The sequence below is a fragment of the Erpetoichthys calabaricus genome, chromosome 11, assembly GCF_900747795.2.
Source record: "Erpetoichthys calabaricus chromosome 11, fErpCal1.3, whole genome shotgun sequence".
Classification (NCBI taxonomy): Eukaryota; Metazoa; Chordata; class Cladistia; order Polypteriformes; family Polypteridae; genus Erpetoichthys; species Erpetoichthys calabaricus.
Window position 1 is genome coordinate 70,222,617 of NC_041404.2, and position 16,737 is coordinate 70,239,353.

The 16,737-nt window shown below is 39.2% G+C and overlaps 1 protein-coding gene across 3 annotated transcripts in view; it reads left to right on the forward strand.

Moving 5' to 3' along the window:
• cdk20 (cyclin-dependent kinase 20) overlaps positions 1-16,737 on the forward strand; it is a 29,398-nt gene that overhangs the window by 816 nt on the left and 11,845 nt on the right. The window contains exons 2-3 of one of the 3 annotated variants that reach the window (XM_028813309.2): positions 1,745-1,858; positions 4,340-4,528. In XM_028813309.2, coding sequence (XP_028669142.1) covers positions 1,745-1,858; positions 4,340-4,528 — 303 coding nt within the window. Of the gene's footprint in view, positions 1-1,744; positions 1,872-4,339; positions 4,529-16,737 lie in introns of those variants that run through there. The other 2 variants (XM_051933516.1, XM_051933515.1) reach the window with 2 other exon arrangements.

The window sequence follows — 16,737 nt, forward strand, 5'->3', positions numbered from 1 at the left end:
CTATTCACATTGATGTACTGAGCAAGTTACAAATGATCATGTACAGCAGTAAGCCAGATTTAGTAATTATTTTTATAGACGTGTGTAATATGCATTACTGTATAAGTAAATGTGTACAGCACTCAGTCACTGCATGAAGAAGAGCACTGCATAAGAATAAAATTCATGCTGTACACAACATACGTTTTTGAAAAATAATTATAAAAAATAAGTATCTACAATCTTCTTTCTGAGGGCTTCATGATCTAGGCATGGTTCTAACACAGGGGTAGGCAACGTCGGTCCTGGAGTGCCACAGTATGTGCAGGTTTTTGTTCCAACCCAGTTCCTTAACGAGAACTCAATTATTGCTGATGAAGCACATATTGCTTAAGTGACATTTTAATGCTTCCTTTTAGTGGTCTCGCTTGTTAAGGTTCTCCAACCTTAATTGCTTATTTCAATCTTAAACTGCTGCATTCAGTGTTTTAATTGCTCCTTATTAGCAATAAGATGTAAAACAGGGGTAGGCAATGTCGGTCCTGGTGAGCCGCAGTGGCTACAGGTTTTCATTCCAACCCAATTGCTTAATTAGAAACCAATCATTGCCAATCTCAGACCTTATTTAATTTTATGGCTTGTTAGTCTGTGCAATGTAAGGCTTTTATATCGTAGATTTTTTTCCTTTCCAAGGATATCATCCAAATGATTTGAAGCCTAAAACAGATCATTTTCAGTCTGTCACATTTTTCTATTAAGTGTTTTATTAAATCAAACCGTGCATGATGAACACACACAGATGTAATTGGAAAAAAGCTAGCTGGAGAACTGCTGGCTGCTTTGTCTTTTACATCTTATTGCTAATAAGGAGCAATTAAAACACTGAATGCAGCAGTTTAAGATTGAAATAAGCAATTAAGATTGGAGAACCTTAACAAGCGAGACCACTAAAATGAAGCATTAAAATGTCACTTAAGCAATATGTGCTTCATCAGCAATAATTGAGTTCTCGTTAAGGAACTGGGTTGGAACAAAAACCTGCACATTCTGTGGCACTCCAGGACCGACGTTGCCTACCCCTGTTCTAACACACACTTCAACAACAAAAATAACATTCAATATTTAAAAATTAAGCCCAAAATGTTTTTATGTACAATTTAATAAACACATTCTCTAATGTTTGCACAGCACATTAAAATGTTACCACTAATATAAAAGTTTTAAAAGGTTAGTATGTGTTAGTATCATATATATTTTTTAATTCTAAATAGCCCCAGAATTTTTTTAAATTACTTGTTAATGTTTTCAGAAGAAAGCAAGTTCAGACAATTGGTACCAATACAGTTTAACAAAGGTGTAACCATTTAAGTATATTAACCCACTCCCTTTTTCCATTATGCTACCTTTATAATGCTGCCTTTTTAATCTTCTGTACATCATTTAAAGCAAATCAATCAGTAATTTGTAATGTCTAGCTCCACAGAATTTAATTTCTACTTAAATGTGTGCTTTTTTACTGCAAAGCACAAGGCTGCTGTTTCATTCCTCTCAGCAGTGTGTGGTAATTACAGAAATCTGAAATTTTAAAGTGCTGGAGGTTAATGTTTTCTATGAACTTGTTTTACATGAGTATATAGTATACTTTTAAGTTTATTTTACTCTATCTTTGCCTCCCTGTTATTGTGCCAACCTAAATTATAGTGTTCTATGACATTTCCTGGATAACATATGACCTGGGCTTCTTGTATCCAATTCTTGAATTCAGACAGGAGAAACAGTTGCTCTCAAGAAGGTTGCACTGAGAAAACTAGAAGATGGGATCCCCAACCAAGCTTTGAGAGAAATTAAAGCACTGCAGGAGATTGAAGACAACCAATATGCAAGTGAAACCTGTCTATCTTGTTTAGATTTATTTTGACCAAAGTTCTAAAAAAAAAGTCAAAACCAAAACTATACAGTGCATCCGGAAAGTATTCACAGTGCATCACTTTTTCCACATTTTGTTAGGTTACAGCCTTATTCCAAAATGGATTAAATTAATTTTTTTTTCAGAGTTCTACACACAACACCCCATAATGACAATGTGAAAAAAGTATACTTGAGGTTTTTGCAAATTTATTAAAAATAAAAAAAACTGAGAAATCACATGTACATAAGTATTCACACCCTTTGCTCAATATTTTGTCGATGCACCTTTGGCAGCAATTACAGCCTCAAGTCTTTTTGAATATGATGCCACAAGCTTGGCACACCTATCCTTGGCCAGTTTCGCCCATTCCTCTTTGCAGCACCTCTCAAGCTCCATCAGGTTGGATGGGAAGCGTCGGTGCACAGCCATTTTAAGACCTCTCCAGAGATGTTCAATCGGATTCAAGTCTGGGCTCTGGCTGGGCCACTCAAGGACATTCACAGAGTTGTCCTGAAGCCACTCCTTTGATATCTTGGCTGTGTGCTTAGGGTCGTTGTCCTGCTGAAAGATGAACCGTTGCCCCAGTCTGAGGTCAAGAGCGCTCTGGAGCAGGTTTTCATCCAGGATGTCTCTGTACATTGCTGCAGTCATCTTTCCTTTTATTCTGACAATTTTCCCAGTCCCTGCTGTTGAAAAACATCCCCACAGCATGATGCTGCCACCACCAAGCTCCACTGTAGGGATGGTATTGGCCTGGTGATGAGCGGTGCCTGGTTTCCTCCAAACGTGACGCCTGGCATTCACATCAAAGAGTTCAATCTTTGTCTCATCAGAGCAGAGAATTTTCTTTCTCATGGTCTGAGAGTCCTTCAGGTGCCTTTTGGCAAACTCCAGGTGGGCTGCCATGTGCCTTTTACAAAGGAGTGGCTTCCGTCTGGCCACTCTACCATACAGGCCTGATTGGTGGATTGCTGCAGAGATGGTTGTCCTTCTGGAAGGTTCTCCTCTCTCCACAGAGGACCTCTGGAGCTCTGACAGAGTGACCATCGGGTTCTTGATCACCTCCCTGATTAAGGCCCTTCTCCCCTGATCGCTCAGTTTAGATGGCAGGCCAGCTCTAGGAAGAGTCCTGGTGGTTTCAAACTTCTTCCACTTACGGATGATGGAGGCCACTGTGCTCATTGGGACTTTCAAAGCAGCAGAAAGTTTTCTGTAACCTTCCCCAGATATGTGCCTTGAGACAATCCTGTCTCAGAGGTCTACAGACAATTCCTTTGACTTCATGCTTGGTTTGTGCTCTGACATGAACTGTCAACTGTGGGACCTTATATAGACAGGTGTGTGCCTTTCCAAATCATGTCCAATCAACTGAATTTACCACAGGTGGACTCCAATTAAGCTGCAGAAACATCTGAAGGATGATCAGGGGAAACAGGATGCACCTGAGCTCAATCTTGAGCTTCATGGCAAAGGCTGTGAATACTTATGTACATGTGATTTCTCAATTTTTTTATTTTTAATAAATTTGCAAAAATCTCAAGTAAACTTTTTTCACGTTGTCATTATTGGGTGTTGTGTGTAGAATTCTGAGGAAAAAAATGAATTTAATCCATTTTGGAATAAGGCTGTAACATAACAAAATGTGGAAAAAGTGATGCGCTGTGAATACTTTCCGGATGCACTGTATATGCTTTCTTTAAAGCTAAATAATGGTTATGTGTTTTTGAATGCACTTAATGACATTCAGTAACTTTTTGATATTAATCACAAAACAGGACCTCCAACTTTGATACTGTATTTTTAATTTCTCAGATTTTTTATGTTAATTTTCAAACCCTTTTCTGCTGCTTTTTTAACACACCAATGTGAAAAATTATTTGATCATGTAGGCTTAATATTTAACGACTGTAATTTTTCTAGTTTATCTGTAATATGCATGCCATGTTTCATCTTTGCTTTGTTCAGCTGGTATTATTATATGTGATCATGTTTGTGTTTGGGAATGGAGGCAGTCCTAACTTAATTAGTTCCTTACTTAGCGTTTATCGGATGATGTCTATAATATGATTAGTAATAAGATTATGAAGCATCTTTCTAACATCATGTTAAACAATACCATTTCAATAATATTTATTTTGCAAGTGGCAGGAAGCTTTAAAAGTCTTTGCAGTTGGTCTTCTTTGAATCCCAGCTATAATTCTGGCTTGGCTATGCTGTTTGTCAACTCTTCCTGTTAATCTACTCTAATTAATATTTGCTTGGTTTGATGTTTGCATGTTAATAAAGTCATTCATATTCTCGCATTTATTTGAATTATTTTGCATAGCGTTTCATTTTCATTGAAAAAAAACTGATGGTGTGAAATGTGATTAAGTTAGTCATTTTTCATTGGTTATACTGTATGTTAGTACCGTATATCTTACTATTTCTTTTGTATTCTTAATTCCATAGGTGGTGAAGCTGAAAAATGTTTTTCCTCATGGCACAGGCTTTGTACTGGTCTTTGAATACATGCTATCGGACTTGTCTGAGGTCATTCGGAATTCTGACAGGCCACTCACGGAATCACAAGTTAAAGGATACATGATGATGCTTCTGAAGGGAGTAGCTTTCTGTCATGAAAACTTTATCATGCATCGGGTAACTAAATACTTCTTGCAAACGGGACTTTTTGACAAAATTAAGTAGTTAGCTTATTAATGCTGTTTGTAGAGTGTCTTGGATTACCTTTTTTGGCCTAAATTCTTTTTTTAGGCTTGCTCTCTGTAATTGTGGAAGAGGTCTTGATTTTCTATAATTTGCTTAGAATTCAATTAATTAACTTGAGACTCTTAGAGTTAGGAAAGTAATGAAAATAGATTTAGTCATTATTATCATCTAATAATATAGACGTGTATTTGCGTCTTTTCTAGGTTGGCTTCTGTTCAGATATGTCAAATGCTTGATATATTTAGTCAAAAATAATAAGATAATATTTTCTACTGAAATCATAAAGCATTTATTTTCCATTGATACCTATTTACTTTCTTGAAAAACTTGAAGAGATTTATTTGCAAAAAGCATTAAAATTGTAATCTTTTTTTGAGATGTGTTCTTGTGCGCTTTAAAGCCCCTTGTTACTGTTTACTCATTGAAAAATGCTGTATAAAATACAGTTTCACTGTTAGAAGACAGTTACATTAGAGCAGGGTTGTCAAACTCAGTGAAGGCCAAAAATAAGACTTTGAATGTCAAATGCATGGAAACAATTACATCAGTGGAAGTGCCAGCTCTTGCCTTTTTTGCTGCCCAAGGTGAATCTGTAAATGATGCTCCCCATTCTACCCTCCCTATGTCATGGAATGTAGAATTGTTGCTATTTTACCCTTTAATATAATACTACTGTATGTTGTATCTGTGCGACATTTTGCTTGTAACCTGGTAGTTTTATATGGATTATGAATGGATGTATATATTTACATTCATGTACTGTATGCATTTTATGTGAACTACAGATACTATGTTTTTGTTTTAATGGATTCAGTATTGAGTAAATAGCTTAGTAATAGTTTATTACATATATTAGGTAAATTAATGTAAATTAGATCTGGCATTTTAGGACTGTATATTTTTTATTTAAATTTTGAAAACAGAAAAACATAAATATATACACATAATAGTATATAGCAGTGGTTCCCAAACTCAAACCTGGGGACGCATTATGGCTATAGTATATAAGCTGGAGCCTATCCCAGCAAGCATTGTGCGCAAGGCAGAAACAATACCTGAACAGGGTGTTGGTCAATCAAAGGGTAAACGCACACATCCTCACATATACTAGGACCAATTTAATAACGCTTGTTTACCTAGCCTTTGTCTTTGGACTGTTGGAGGAGACCAAAACACAAGGATTTATTACAGTATCCATATTACTAACCGAGAATGCTAAACCGGATGATGGACGCAGGCACATCCGGCAATGGGCCGTAGCTGCAAAAAGACGTACTGCGCAGGCGCAAAAAGAGTCCGCGAGAGTCGGCTGAGGAGCCGAGAAAGGCGGACAAAAGAGGGCGAGAGAGGCGGATGAGGGGCCGCGAGAGGCGGACAAGACCACAGAAAAAAGGAGTGAGCACAGGAAAAATGGAGAAATGAGGCGCAAAGAGCACCGAAAAAAGGAAAAGGCACATAAAAAAGTATTCAAACGCAAGCAAAGCACGAAACACATTGCACACGAAACTAGACCCAAAAAAAAAAAAAAAAAAAAAGAGGCTCGCGCACAACAGCAAGGCATTTCCCCCCCCCCCCCCCCCCCCCCCTACAGGCACCGGACGGGACACACACCAAGAGGGGGATTCAACAAGCCCATGGAACACAAAAAAAAGAACACAAAACCACCCCACAGACCCTACAAGCAACGGACGGGACACACACAAAGAGGGGGATTCAAACAAGACACAGGAACACAAAAAGAAAGAAGACGCTCGCGCAACAACAATCCTCACCCCCCCTACCCCCCCCCCCCACACATCCATAAGAAGTGACACCCAAAGCCACATATTCTAAAGTGAACGTCAACACCTTCACACTAGACAGCATAGGTGGATCTCCTTACAATAAAGCACTATTAACCGTTCAACTGCAGAAAAGGAAACATATTAACAGTGACTGCGATCCTCCTTATTACTTATCCATATTTCGCATGCTGAGAAAGAAACAAGTCATGAATACACGGTCACGGGTACAAAACGAAAAGGAAATGATAACAGGAACAAACACACGAACACGAAAGAAACAACAAAATAGACGGCTATGCAGCATAGGTGGATCTCATTACAATAAGGCACTATTAACCATTCAACCGCAGAAAAGGCTCCATATTAACAGTGAGTGCAATACTCCTTATTACTTATCCATATTTCTAAAAGAAAAAATGTCTCAACTCCAAAAACGCAAAGCTCAACTAAAGCTTCTAACTAACGATGTACCTAAAAGTAAAAACTTTATGAACTGCATTAGATCCTACAATAGTTCATTTGCTTTTGCATATACCGGAGTAAATATCAGGCCACCAAAAGGCAATGGACCATACTGCTTTCGCATATGTGCACAAATACTGCATCGCATTGGAACAGTGCACCCTGAAACAAATCAACAACGCAAATATGCACAAATCTACATCCTAGATCCACATTACGCAATCTATCAATCAAAGTGCTGCATCGCAACAGGCACGGATTCAAAACGAAACACCTCCCATCTCAGACATACGTTAATGGCAGCGAAGGCTACAACGGGCTTCTCACACAGCACAGGCAAATCGATTACAGCTCCAAAACAACACGTCCCAAATACTACACATGCAACAACGCGCCTCTCAAACGGCACAAGGAAAACATACACCAGGAAAATTCATTCGGATTAATGAATGTCATTTGCAATCATTGTCATTCAGTTCACTTCCCTGAAGAAACAACTGGCAATACAAGTTATACATTTACACGTTGTTGTCAAAAGGGTCAAATTAGACTGCCTTCTTTACATTCATATACTGAATATCTACAGAAGCTTATAACTGACGATGTACCTGAAAGTTAAATCTTTATCAACTGCATTAGATCCTAAAAATCGGTATCCACTATGAACATTAACGGTGGCACTGCACGTGACATCCGTCTTGAAAAAATGTTGTTTATTGATGAATGTTCAATGACATGAAGTCACTTACTCAACACCATTCATAAACTTCTACAAACGTTTATGAATAATAATATTCGATTTGGAGGAAAGGTACTTTTATGAGGAGGAGATTTTAGACAGTGATTAGCTATTCTTCCAGATGCCATGCACTCAGCTATTGTTCAGTGCACCTTAAAATACGCAGACAATTGGCATTACTTTCAAAAGATACAGTTAGTAAAAAAGATACGATGTCCAGAACCAGATCATAACAATTGCTTATTACAACTGAGAGATGGTACACTCACCAATACAGATGGACTTCAGCCACATATTATTACAATTCCTCAAGCCTTTATCTGCGACGACTTAGTTACAGAGACATTTGGAACAGCAATCTCATTAGACCAAATGCCCCTTTTAACACAACGCACTATATTATGTCCAAAAAATATTAATGTGGAAAACATAAATACCCAAGTCATTCCATTACTTCCTGGAGAGACATAACTCTTTCTAAGCTCTGACAAACTTGACTCTGATCACAACCATAACCATCTTAAATGACCTTACAAGTTCTGAGCTGGAATTACCTTTTACACTTAAACGGCGTGTACAAAGACATTTTCAAATAAACCTTTACACTGTGCCACACACTTTATTGTTTGATTTCTATTTGCATCATCTACACCGTCACACTATTCTATATCTCATTCATACATCACGCTCTTTGTCATTCCCAACACCAGGGGTTGGCGAGCGAAGCGAGCAGGGGGCGGAGCCCCCTAGTATACATTATAAAAGACACACAAGGCTGCTACAGGTGTTTCATAAATTATTCATGTCAATACTAAAATATAATAATATTAATAATTACCATTATATTCATATAAAACAGACCTTTCATAGATTTTATTAAATATGCAATGCAGATATTGCCAAGGTTATAAGTTTGTGCTGACCAGTTTAGCGAATAGGCAGAACTCCAGCCTTGGATTGTTTTTGTTCCTTATTTGGTGTGGCAGAAGATTATGAGGATTCGTAATGGGCACATAAATGATTTTTCTAAAACCAATGGTATAAATGAAGAAATGGAAAGGAAAGAGTATTTATATATCCAAAATATGCATAAATATGGAAATACTGTAAATATTATAAATGTAAGATAAAGAGAAAACTTGCTTAAAGGGAAACAGGACAAAAACAAAAGTAAAACTATTAACCTGCATCAGAAGGGAAAAAAAAAAACAGTTTGGTGTAAAGACACACTTGCATTAATATGGACCATTATTGGATGGCACCTGACACATTAAAAAAACGGGGTCAAATACGCTGGCGATGGATTACATAGACCACTGTCAGAGTTGGTCAGAAATATGTAATGATCACATTTAAAACAACTGGAAATACAAATGCTTTTCTATCCATATACAATAATCACATCTGTGGAAAAGACAAAATGATTGTGTGGTGGCATCAGTCAGGTAAGCTGCAAAAGAATAGCCAGCCAGTTTCAGGAGAGGCATCACATAGTTGGCAAGTTAATATACTGAAGTTGTTTATGGCAGTGAGGCATTATAATTTCTTTTCACTTTTTCATTATGGGTAGCCAGTTTCTATTCTAACTACAGGTTAGTTACCTCAATGAGCATTTTAATGTCATGTGTAAATGTAAATTAATTATATACAGATATATTTATATATACAGTCGATTCCGCTTAATCGGGACACATCTGAATGGAGACGTTTTGCCCCAAGTAAACGGCTGGCCCAATTATGCGAAGTTCGCAAAAAAAGGTAAAATTTTGTAATAGAAAGACGTTACGTACGTTTGAATTATGTTGCACACCATAAATTGCCATTTATTCTTTTAGAAACGACTTGACAAATTTGTCATCCAAACATTATAATATTCCCTTCTATCCAAATAACAAGAGAAAGGTAGTAAATCGATTCATACATATGGTTACTGATAGTTAATCCTGTTTATTAAGAAAGCCGTCGATTTTGCTTTGTCTTGTTCTCTTTATGGACTGGCATTGCACAAAATCAGCGAATGCATCTAATGCAGATAAAGGGCTGCCCTCGTTGCCTGTCTGCATGAAATACAATCGCAATCCAGCGATAAATTTCCTGGCATCCCGATGAGTCACTTGCTCAATTTCTTCATGCGCATCGGCTTAGTCAGTTTCTTAGTTATCTGTTGTCTCTTCGCGTTTCGCAGCAATTTCCTCAACGATCGCGTCATCACAATCTTCATTTTCGTTGTAACACCCGATGTTGTCATCAATGCTGATAAATTCCTCGTAATTTTCCACACTTTGCACCTGCAAAATCATTTCATCAACATAGTTGCTGTCAGTTCATGTCTCCGACTGCTCAGAGTTCTTCCAACCGCAATGGGCAAAACAGTTTTGGATAGTGCTCTGGCTTATTTCTCGCCAACTGCCAGCAACAAATTGTATTGCCTGCGATATGTTAATCTTTCCACTAACACCCGTACCTGTTGAACTTTTTTGCAGCAGATTTTCTTCGATTGCTTCCAGAATGTAGCTCACCAATTTGCCTCGATACAAAGTTTTCAAATTTTTTATGATTCCCATATCCATTGGTTGGAGGATGGATGTGGTGTTAGGAGGCAGAAATTCCAATTGAATGTTTTTTAAAGAATCTAAGTGAGGGTGAGCCGTGCAATTATAAAGAAGCAACAGGAATTTTTTCGACTTGCGCTGCAATTCCACATCCCATTCTGACAACTGCTTCGAAAAAATTTCAGAAGTCATCCATGCATTTTTGTTTGCATGGTACAGAACTGGCAATCCGTCCATTCTAAGCCCCTTAAAGCATCGAGGCTTGGCGCTTTTGCCTATAACTAACAATTTCCTTTTATCACTTCCTGACATGTTACAACAGCATAACACAGTTACGCGATCCATTTCTTTCTTGGAACCCACTAGCATTTCATGTTTGTAGCACAACGAACCATCAGGTGTTGCACGATAATACAGGCCAGTTTCATCTGCATTGTAAATGTCATCTGCACAAAACTGCTTAAGCAACTCGGGGAATTTACTGGACTTCCACTTTTCAGCTCAGTCAGCATCAGCACTGCCTTTTTCGCCATGTGCTTTCTTGAACTTAATTTTATGCCTAGATTTCCATCTAGACAACCATCCATCTGTCGCCTTGAAATTGTCAACACCCAACTTTTAGCTAAATCCTCCACCTTCGCTTTCAGAATAGGCCCACTGATATGCACGCCTCGTGCAGCTATGTCACGTGTAGTCACTTTACGCTTCCGTTTATGGGATGTCCCCTGTGCATTTTCTCGCAATGCCCATTCACCACTCAATTTCTGCTCGCTCTTTAGAACATGCAAAATTGTTGATTTCGGAACGCCCGTTATCTTCTCCAGCATATGGGTGCTTGTGTTAGTCGCTTGGTTTTTGATTTTATCAAGCAGGTCAGTTTTATCAGAAAGCGTTAGGTCTTTCCATGGCATCCTAACAGCGGCACCCTATCATGAATGAAAATAAGAAAAGAATTCTATCAACCGTCATGGAATTCACAATTTTTCAGACGATTTGCACGACTCAGTTTAAAACAAGTGGTAAAAAAATTGCTGCTTATTATCACTTACCAAAAAGGCGGTGTCGAAGTTCAGCGTATAAAATGTCTTCAGCACCACTTCACGTTTCAAACACGACTTTCGGAGCTCCCGAAGCAAATGACCAAGAAGCTCCTAAAGATAACACTGGCTCAACCCTTCTCTTGCTCCTTGCGGGCATCCCCGAGTGGCTCGCTTAACAGGACTCCTTATTTTATCTTTAATTTGTGCGATTCTTGGAAAATTTACTTTGAACTGAGCTTTTTCTTTTTCATCTTACCCATCTGGGCTTTAAAACAGCCAGTGACTCCTGTCCCGAATAAGCGGAATGGTGGCCCAAATAACCGAACGGAAAACATGTATGATTACCCTGTCCGGATTTGTTCTTTACAATTTGGCCCAAATAAACGGCTGCCCCAATTAACCGGTGTCCTGATTAAGCGGAATCAACTGTATATATAAACAAATATAACAGTAACTGTCATTATAGGCTGTATTTAACATGTTTTGAAAATTGACGATGCAAGCCACATTATAAGTTTGACGCCTCTGCAGTAGAGGAACCTGTGCCATAAAAGTGTGCCTTCAGTTGTGAATCTCTGACTTTTTTCTTGCAGAGTAAGCATGCAAGTTACAATTGATTGGCAAGAGGCCCCAGTATAAGTATATGCAGAAGTCTTTTGTAAATTGCCTTGAGCTTGATATTGGCAGCACAAACTCCATTTGCCTGTGGCTTTTTGCTATTTAAAGTAGATTCACAAGGTTTTTTGCAATAAATTTTAGAATTAAGAAGGATCAAGAATGGCCAAAGTGTTTTTAAAGTCAAACACCAGTGTATAAAATCATATGAATCATATTTAAAAACTCTGTTTTAAAATACAATGCAGTACATTATCAACTTAGGCAGGACACAATGCTATTTCAGATCAACTGCATTTAACATGTAAAATATGGTTAGGTGAATCATTGCAGAAAGATACAAATTTCCATTTTTTTTAAACATCATTTTTAAGCAGTCTTGTATATAGTGACATGAAAATGAAAACAACACATAACACATTTAGTTTTTTAATTTTTTTGTCATTTATGTATATTTGTTACATTTATATTTATTACACATTGTCACAAGAATAAGTCGGAGACATCATAAAGGGTTGGGGGCAGCCACCTGTATATTATGCTCGGCTGCAAAATTGCTCTTTTTATGTACACGATGTGTATAGTTCAGAGTCCAGAACAGAACTGCCTGTACTGAGGCAAGATGGCAGTTTTAAAGGCCTGGAAAGGAAATGACGTCAGCGTTGCAGGAACTGGGAGTGGCGTCCTCGTGTCCGGAAGTGACGTCATTCTTGGGGCCGGCAAGAGGTGGGATTTCCTGGGACAGGTCTGCAAGAGACTGAGAGAGAGAGAGTGCCCCCTGGCCTGGCGTAGAATTACAAGTGTTTAGGCCCTTCAGCTGTTTCCCATGCGCACATGTGTGACAAGCCCCCCAACCCCAATTTAGCCCAGACCCACAGGGTCGGGGGGACCTGTCTGAGAGGTCGTGGACTCGAGAGAGAGCATCCGCATTGGCATGGAGAGAACCCTTCCGGTGAACAAGCGAGAACTTATAAGGTTGGAGGTCAAGAAACCACCTAGTGACCCACGGATTTGACTCCTTGTGAACGGCCATCCACTGGAGGGGTGCATGGTCCGTCACCAGAGTAAATTCACAGCCCAAGAGGTAGTACCTCAACTGCGTATTCGCCCATTTTATCGCAAGAGCCTCCCGTTCCACTGCCGCATACCTGGTCTCCCGATCCAACAGTTTCCAGCTCAGGTACATGACGGGGTGTTCAACACCATTGACACTTTGGCTCAGCACGGCCCCCAGGCCTGTGTCCGAAGTGTCCGTCTGCCGTATAAAAGGAAGTGCACAGTTGGGTGCTTTCAATATGGGTGCTGACGTAAGGGCCTGTTTTAGGTCACAAAATGCAGCGGCAGTCTTGTCAGTCCATACCACGTGGTTTGGGGCCCTCTTCTTTGTAAGGTCTGTCAAGGGTGCTGCTCTCTCGGAGAACCGGGGTACAAACCGGCGGTAGTACCCTGCTAACCCGAGAAAAGCCTGCACTTGTCGCTTGGTATTCGGACGAGGCCAGTTTAATATGGCATTAACTTTGGAGCACTGTGGTTTCACGGCACCACAACCCACCAGGTAGCCCAAATACTTAGCTTCTTTTAATCCAAAGAAACACTTCTTTGGGTTAATTCGAAGCCCGGCTTCACCCAGTGTCCGCAATACCGTTGCCACCTGCCGCACGTGATCCCTCCATGTGCTGGAATAGATGACAACGTCATCCAAATAGGCAGCACTAAACGCGTTATGGGGCCGGAGCACTCTGTCCACCAGACGCTGAAAAGTTGCCGGAGCCCCATGTAACCCGAATGGGAGGACCGTGTACTGCCAGTACCCACTAGGGGTGCTAAACGCGGTCTTAGCCTTCGCGGAGTTCGTTAAAGGAACCTGCCAGTACCCCTTTGTCATGTCAAGTGTGGTCAAAAATTTCGCTTGTCCAAGTCTCTCAAAGAGGTCGTCCACGCGAGGCATTGGATAGGTGTCAAATTGGGAGACTTGATTCAGTCGACAGAAGTCGTTGCAAAACCTCCAACTCCCGTCGGGCTTACTGACCAAGACAATTGGACTGGACCAGGGACTATAACTTTCCTCAATCACACCTAGCTCCAGCATGCGCTTGATCTCAAGCTCCACTTCTGCCTTCTTTGCTTCGGGAAGACGATATGGGCGTTCTCGTACGACAACTCCGGGTTCTGTCACGATGTCGTGGGCAATCAGAGAGGTCCTTCCGGGTTGCTCACTTACTATCTCTGGAACGAACAAGATCGCTGTCTCAAGTTCCTGTCTCTGTTTAGCATTCAAGTCGGGACCGAAGTTAAGGCTGTCACTCTGAGCAAAGAAAGAGTGGGGCTGAGCGGAGGAGGGATCAGGGTCCCTCTCCTTCCACGGCTTCAGCAAGTTAACATGATACACCCGCTCGCTCGGCCGACGATTGGGTTGTTTCACCAAATAATCAATGAGCCCCTTCCTCTCCTTAACTTCATACGGGCCTTGCCAATGGGCAAGCAACTTCGAATGCGAGGTAGGGACCAATACCATGACGCGATCCCCCAGTTGGAACTCCCGGAGGACCGTGCCACGATCATAGTAGTGGGCCTGTTCTGCTTGCGCCTCTTTTATGTGACTTTTTAAAATAGGTCGGATTTTTCCGAATCGATGGCGTAACTGTGCGATATCTATACTAATAAAAGGCAAAGCCCTCACTCACTCATCACTAATTCTCCAACTTCCCGTGTAGGTGGAAGGCTGAAATTTGGCAGGCTCATTCCTTACAGCTTACTTACAAAAGTTAGGCAGGTTTCATTTCGAAATTGTACACGTAATGATCATAACTGGAGCCTCTTTTTTGTCCATATACTGTAATGGAGGAGGCGGAGTCGCGTATTGCGTCATCACGCCTCCTACGTAATCACATGAACTGAAAACAAGGAAGAGCCCTAAAGAGCGATGAAGAAAACATTCATTACACAATTGAGAAGGCACAAGAGAGCGGCTCACGTGAACTGACTGAATGCAGCACGAGTGATCACTTCGATACTGCGGAAACAAAGCACGGTGTAAAACGTAAGTTTAAATTAAGTTTATAGAAACGCTACCGCTGCCGTTTGCAATACCATATTCGCTAGATACAAGTTTAATGAGAAACGCTCCCGCTACCGTTTGCAATACCATATTCGCGAGATACAAGTTTAATGAGAAGACACAAGGTATAAACGAGACTTTCGATGACTTTGTAATGGATTAAAAATTGCTGTAGCGAGAAACTTTTAAGTGCTGGGTCTTAGCTAACAGCACGTTGAACGCAGCACGTCGGAAACAAAGCACTGCGTAAACCTAAAGTTTAAATTAAGTTCATAGACCTACAAAAGGTTGCCATTGATTTGAGGCAAGATTACTTTTCTCCTGTACAACTGTACGTTGCATTCTCAAGAGTGTGCTTGCACAGCTTGGTCATATTACAACCGGAGTGCTGAACTGACAACGTGGTATACAAACAGAACTATAACAATCGTAATAAACGAACAAAAAAACAGCGGACAACCCGTGGATTAAATAAAAAGGCTGCTTCCGTTGGCGAAGCAAGGAAAAAGGAAGACCTTATATGGCGTTCGTTTATAAAACAGCGGAGAGGGTGTGTGAAGGCAGCTTCACAAAAAAACAGGTCCTTAACAAATTGTTATTGGTATATTTTCCCTCAATTTAAAAAGGTTTTCTTCTTAAAAAAAATTTAAAAGCAGTACTTCGTCGGTGCGAAGCGCGGGGATTTGAGCGACTGACACATACAGACATATTCATGAGTGCAGGTACTTCGGAAAGAAAGCACCGTGTAAACCTAAAGTTTAAATTAAGTTCATAGACCTACAAAAGGTTGCCATTGATTTGAGGCAAGATTGCTTTTCTCCTGTACAACTATACGTTGCATTCTTAACAGTAAGCTTGCACAGCTTGGTCATATTACAACCGGAGTGCTGAACTGACAACGTGGTATACAAACAGAACTATAACAATCGTAAAAAAAGAAGAAAAAAAAAAGCGAAGAACCCGTGGATTAAATAAAAAGGCTCCTTCCTTGGCGAAGCAAGGAAAAAGGAAGACCTTATATGGCGTTCGTTTATAAAACAGCGGAAAAGCTGTGTTAAGGCTGCTTCACAAAAAAACAGATCCTTAGCAAATTGTTATTGGTTTATTTTCCCTCAATTTAGAAAGGTTTTCTTTTCTTCTTAATAAAAATTTAAAAGCAGTACTTCGCGGGGATTTAGATAGATATAGATATATAGATATACATACATCTATCTATCTATCTATCTATATCAATATATATATCTTTATCTATCTATGTATGTCTATAGATATATGTAGATATGTATATATATGTGTATATATATGTAGATATGTATATATAGTAGATATGTAAATATGTATATATATGTGTCTGTATGTGTGTATATACAGACACATATATATATATATATATATATATATATATATATATATATATATATATATATATGTATGTATGTATGTATGTATGTATATATATGTATGTGTATGTATGTATGTGTATATGTATATATGTATGTGTGTATATGTATTTGTATATATATGTTGATATGTGTGTATATATATATATATATATATATATATATATATATATATATATATATATATATATATATATATATGTGTGTGTGGATGTGTATATATGTGTATATGTAGATGTGTATATATGTCTATATGTAGATGTGTATATATGTATATATGTGGATGTGTATATATGTATATATATATGTATATATGTATATATATATGTATATGTAGATATGTATATATATGTATATATGTTTATGTATATTTATGTTTACATAACCTCTTTAACACACTACTTCTCCGCTGCGAAGCACGGGTATTTTGCTAGTACTCTAATATATTGACAGAGGGAAGAGCCTCTCCTTCCCATCCTTCTTTTAAAAC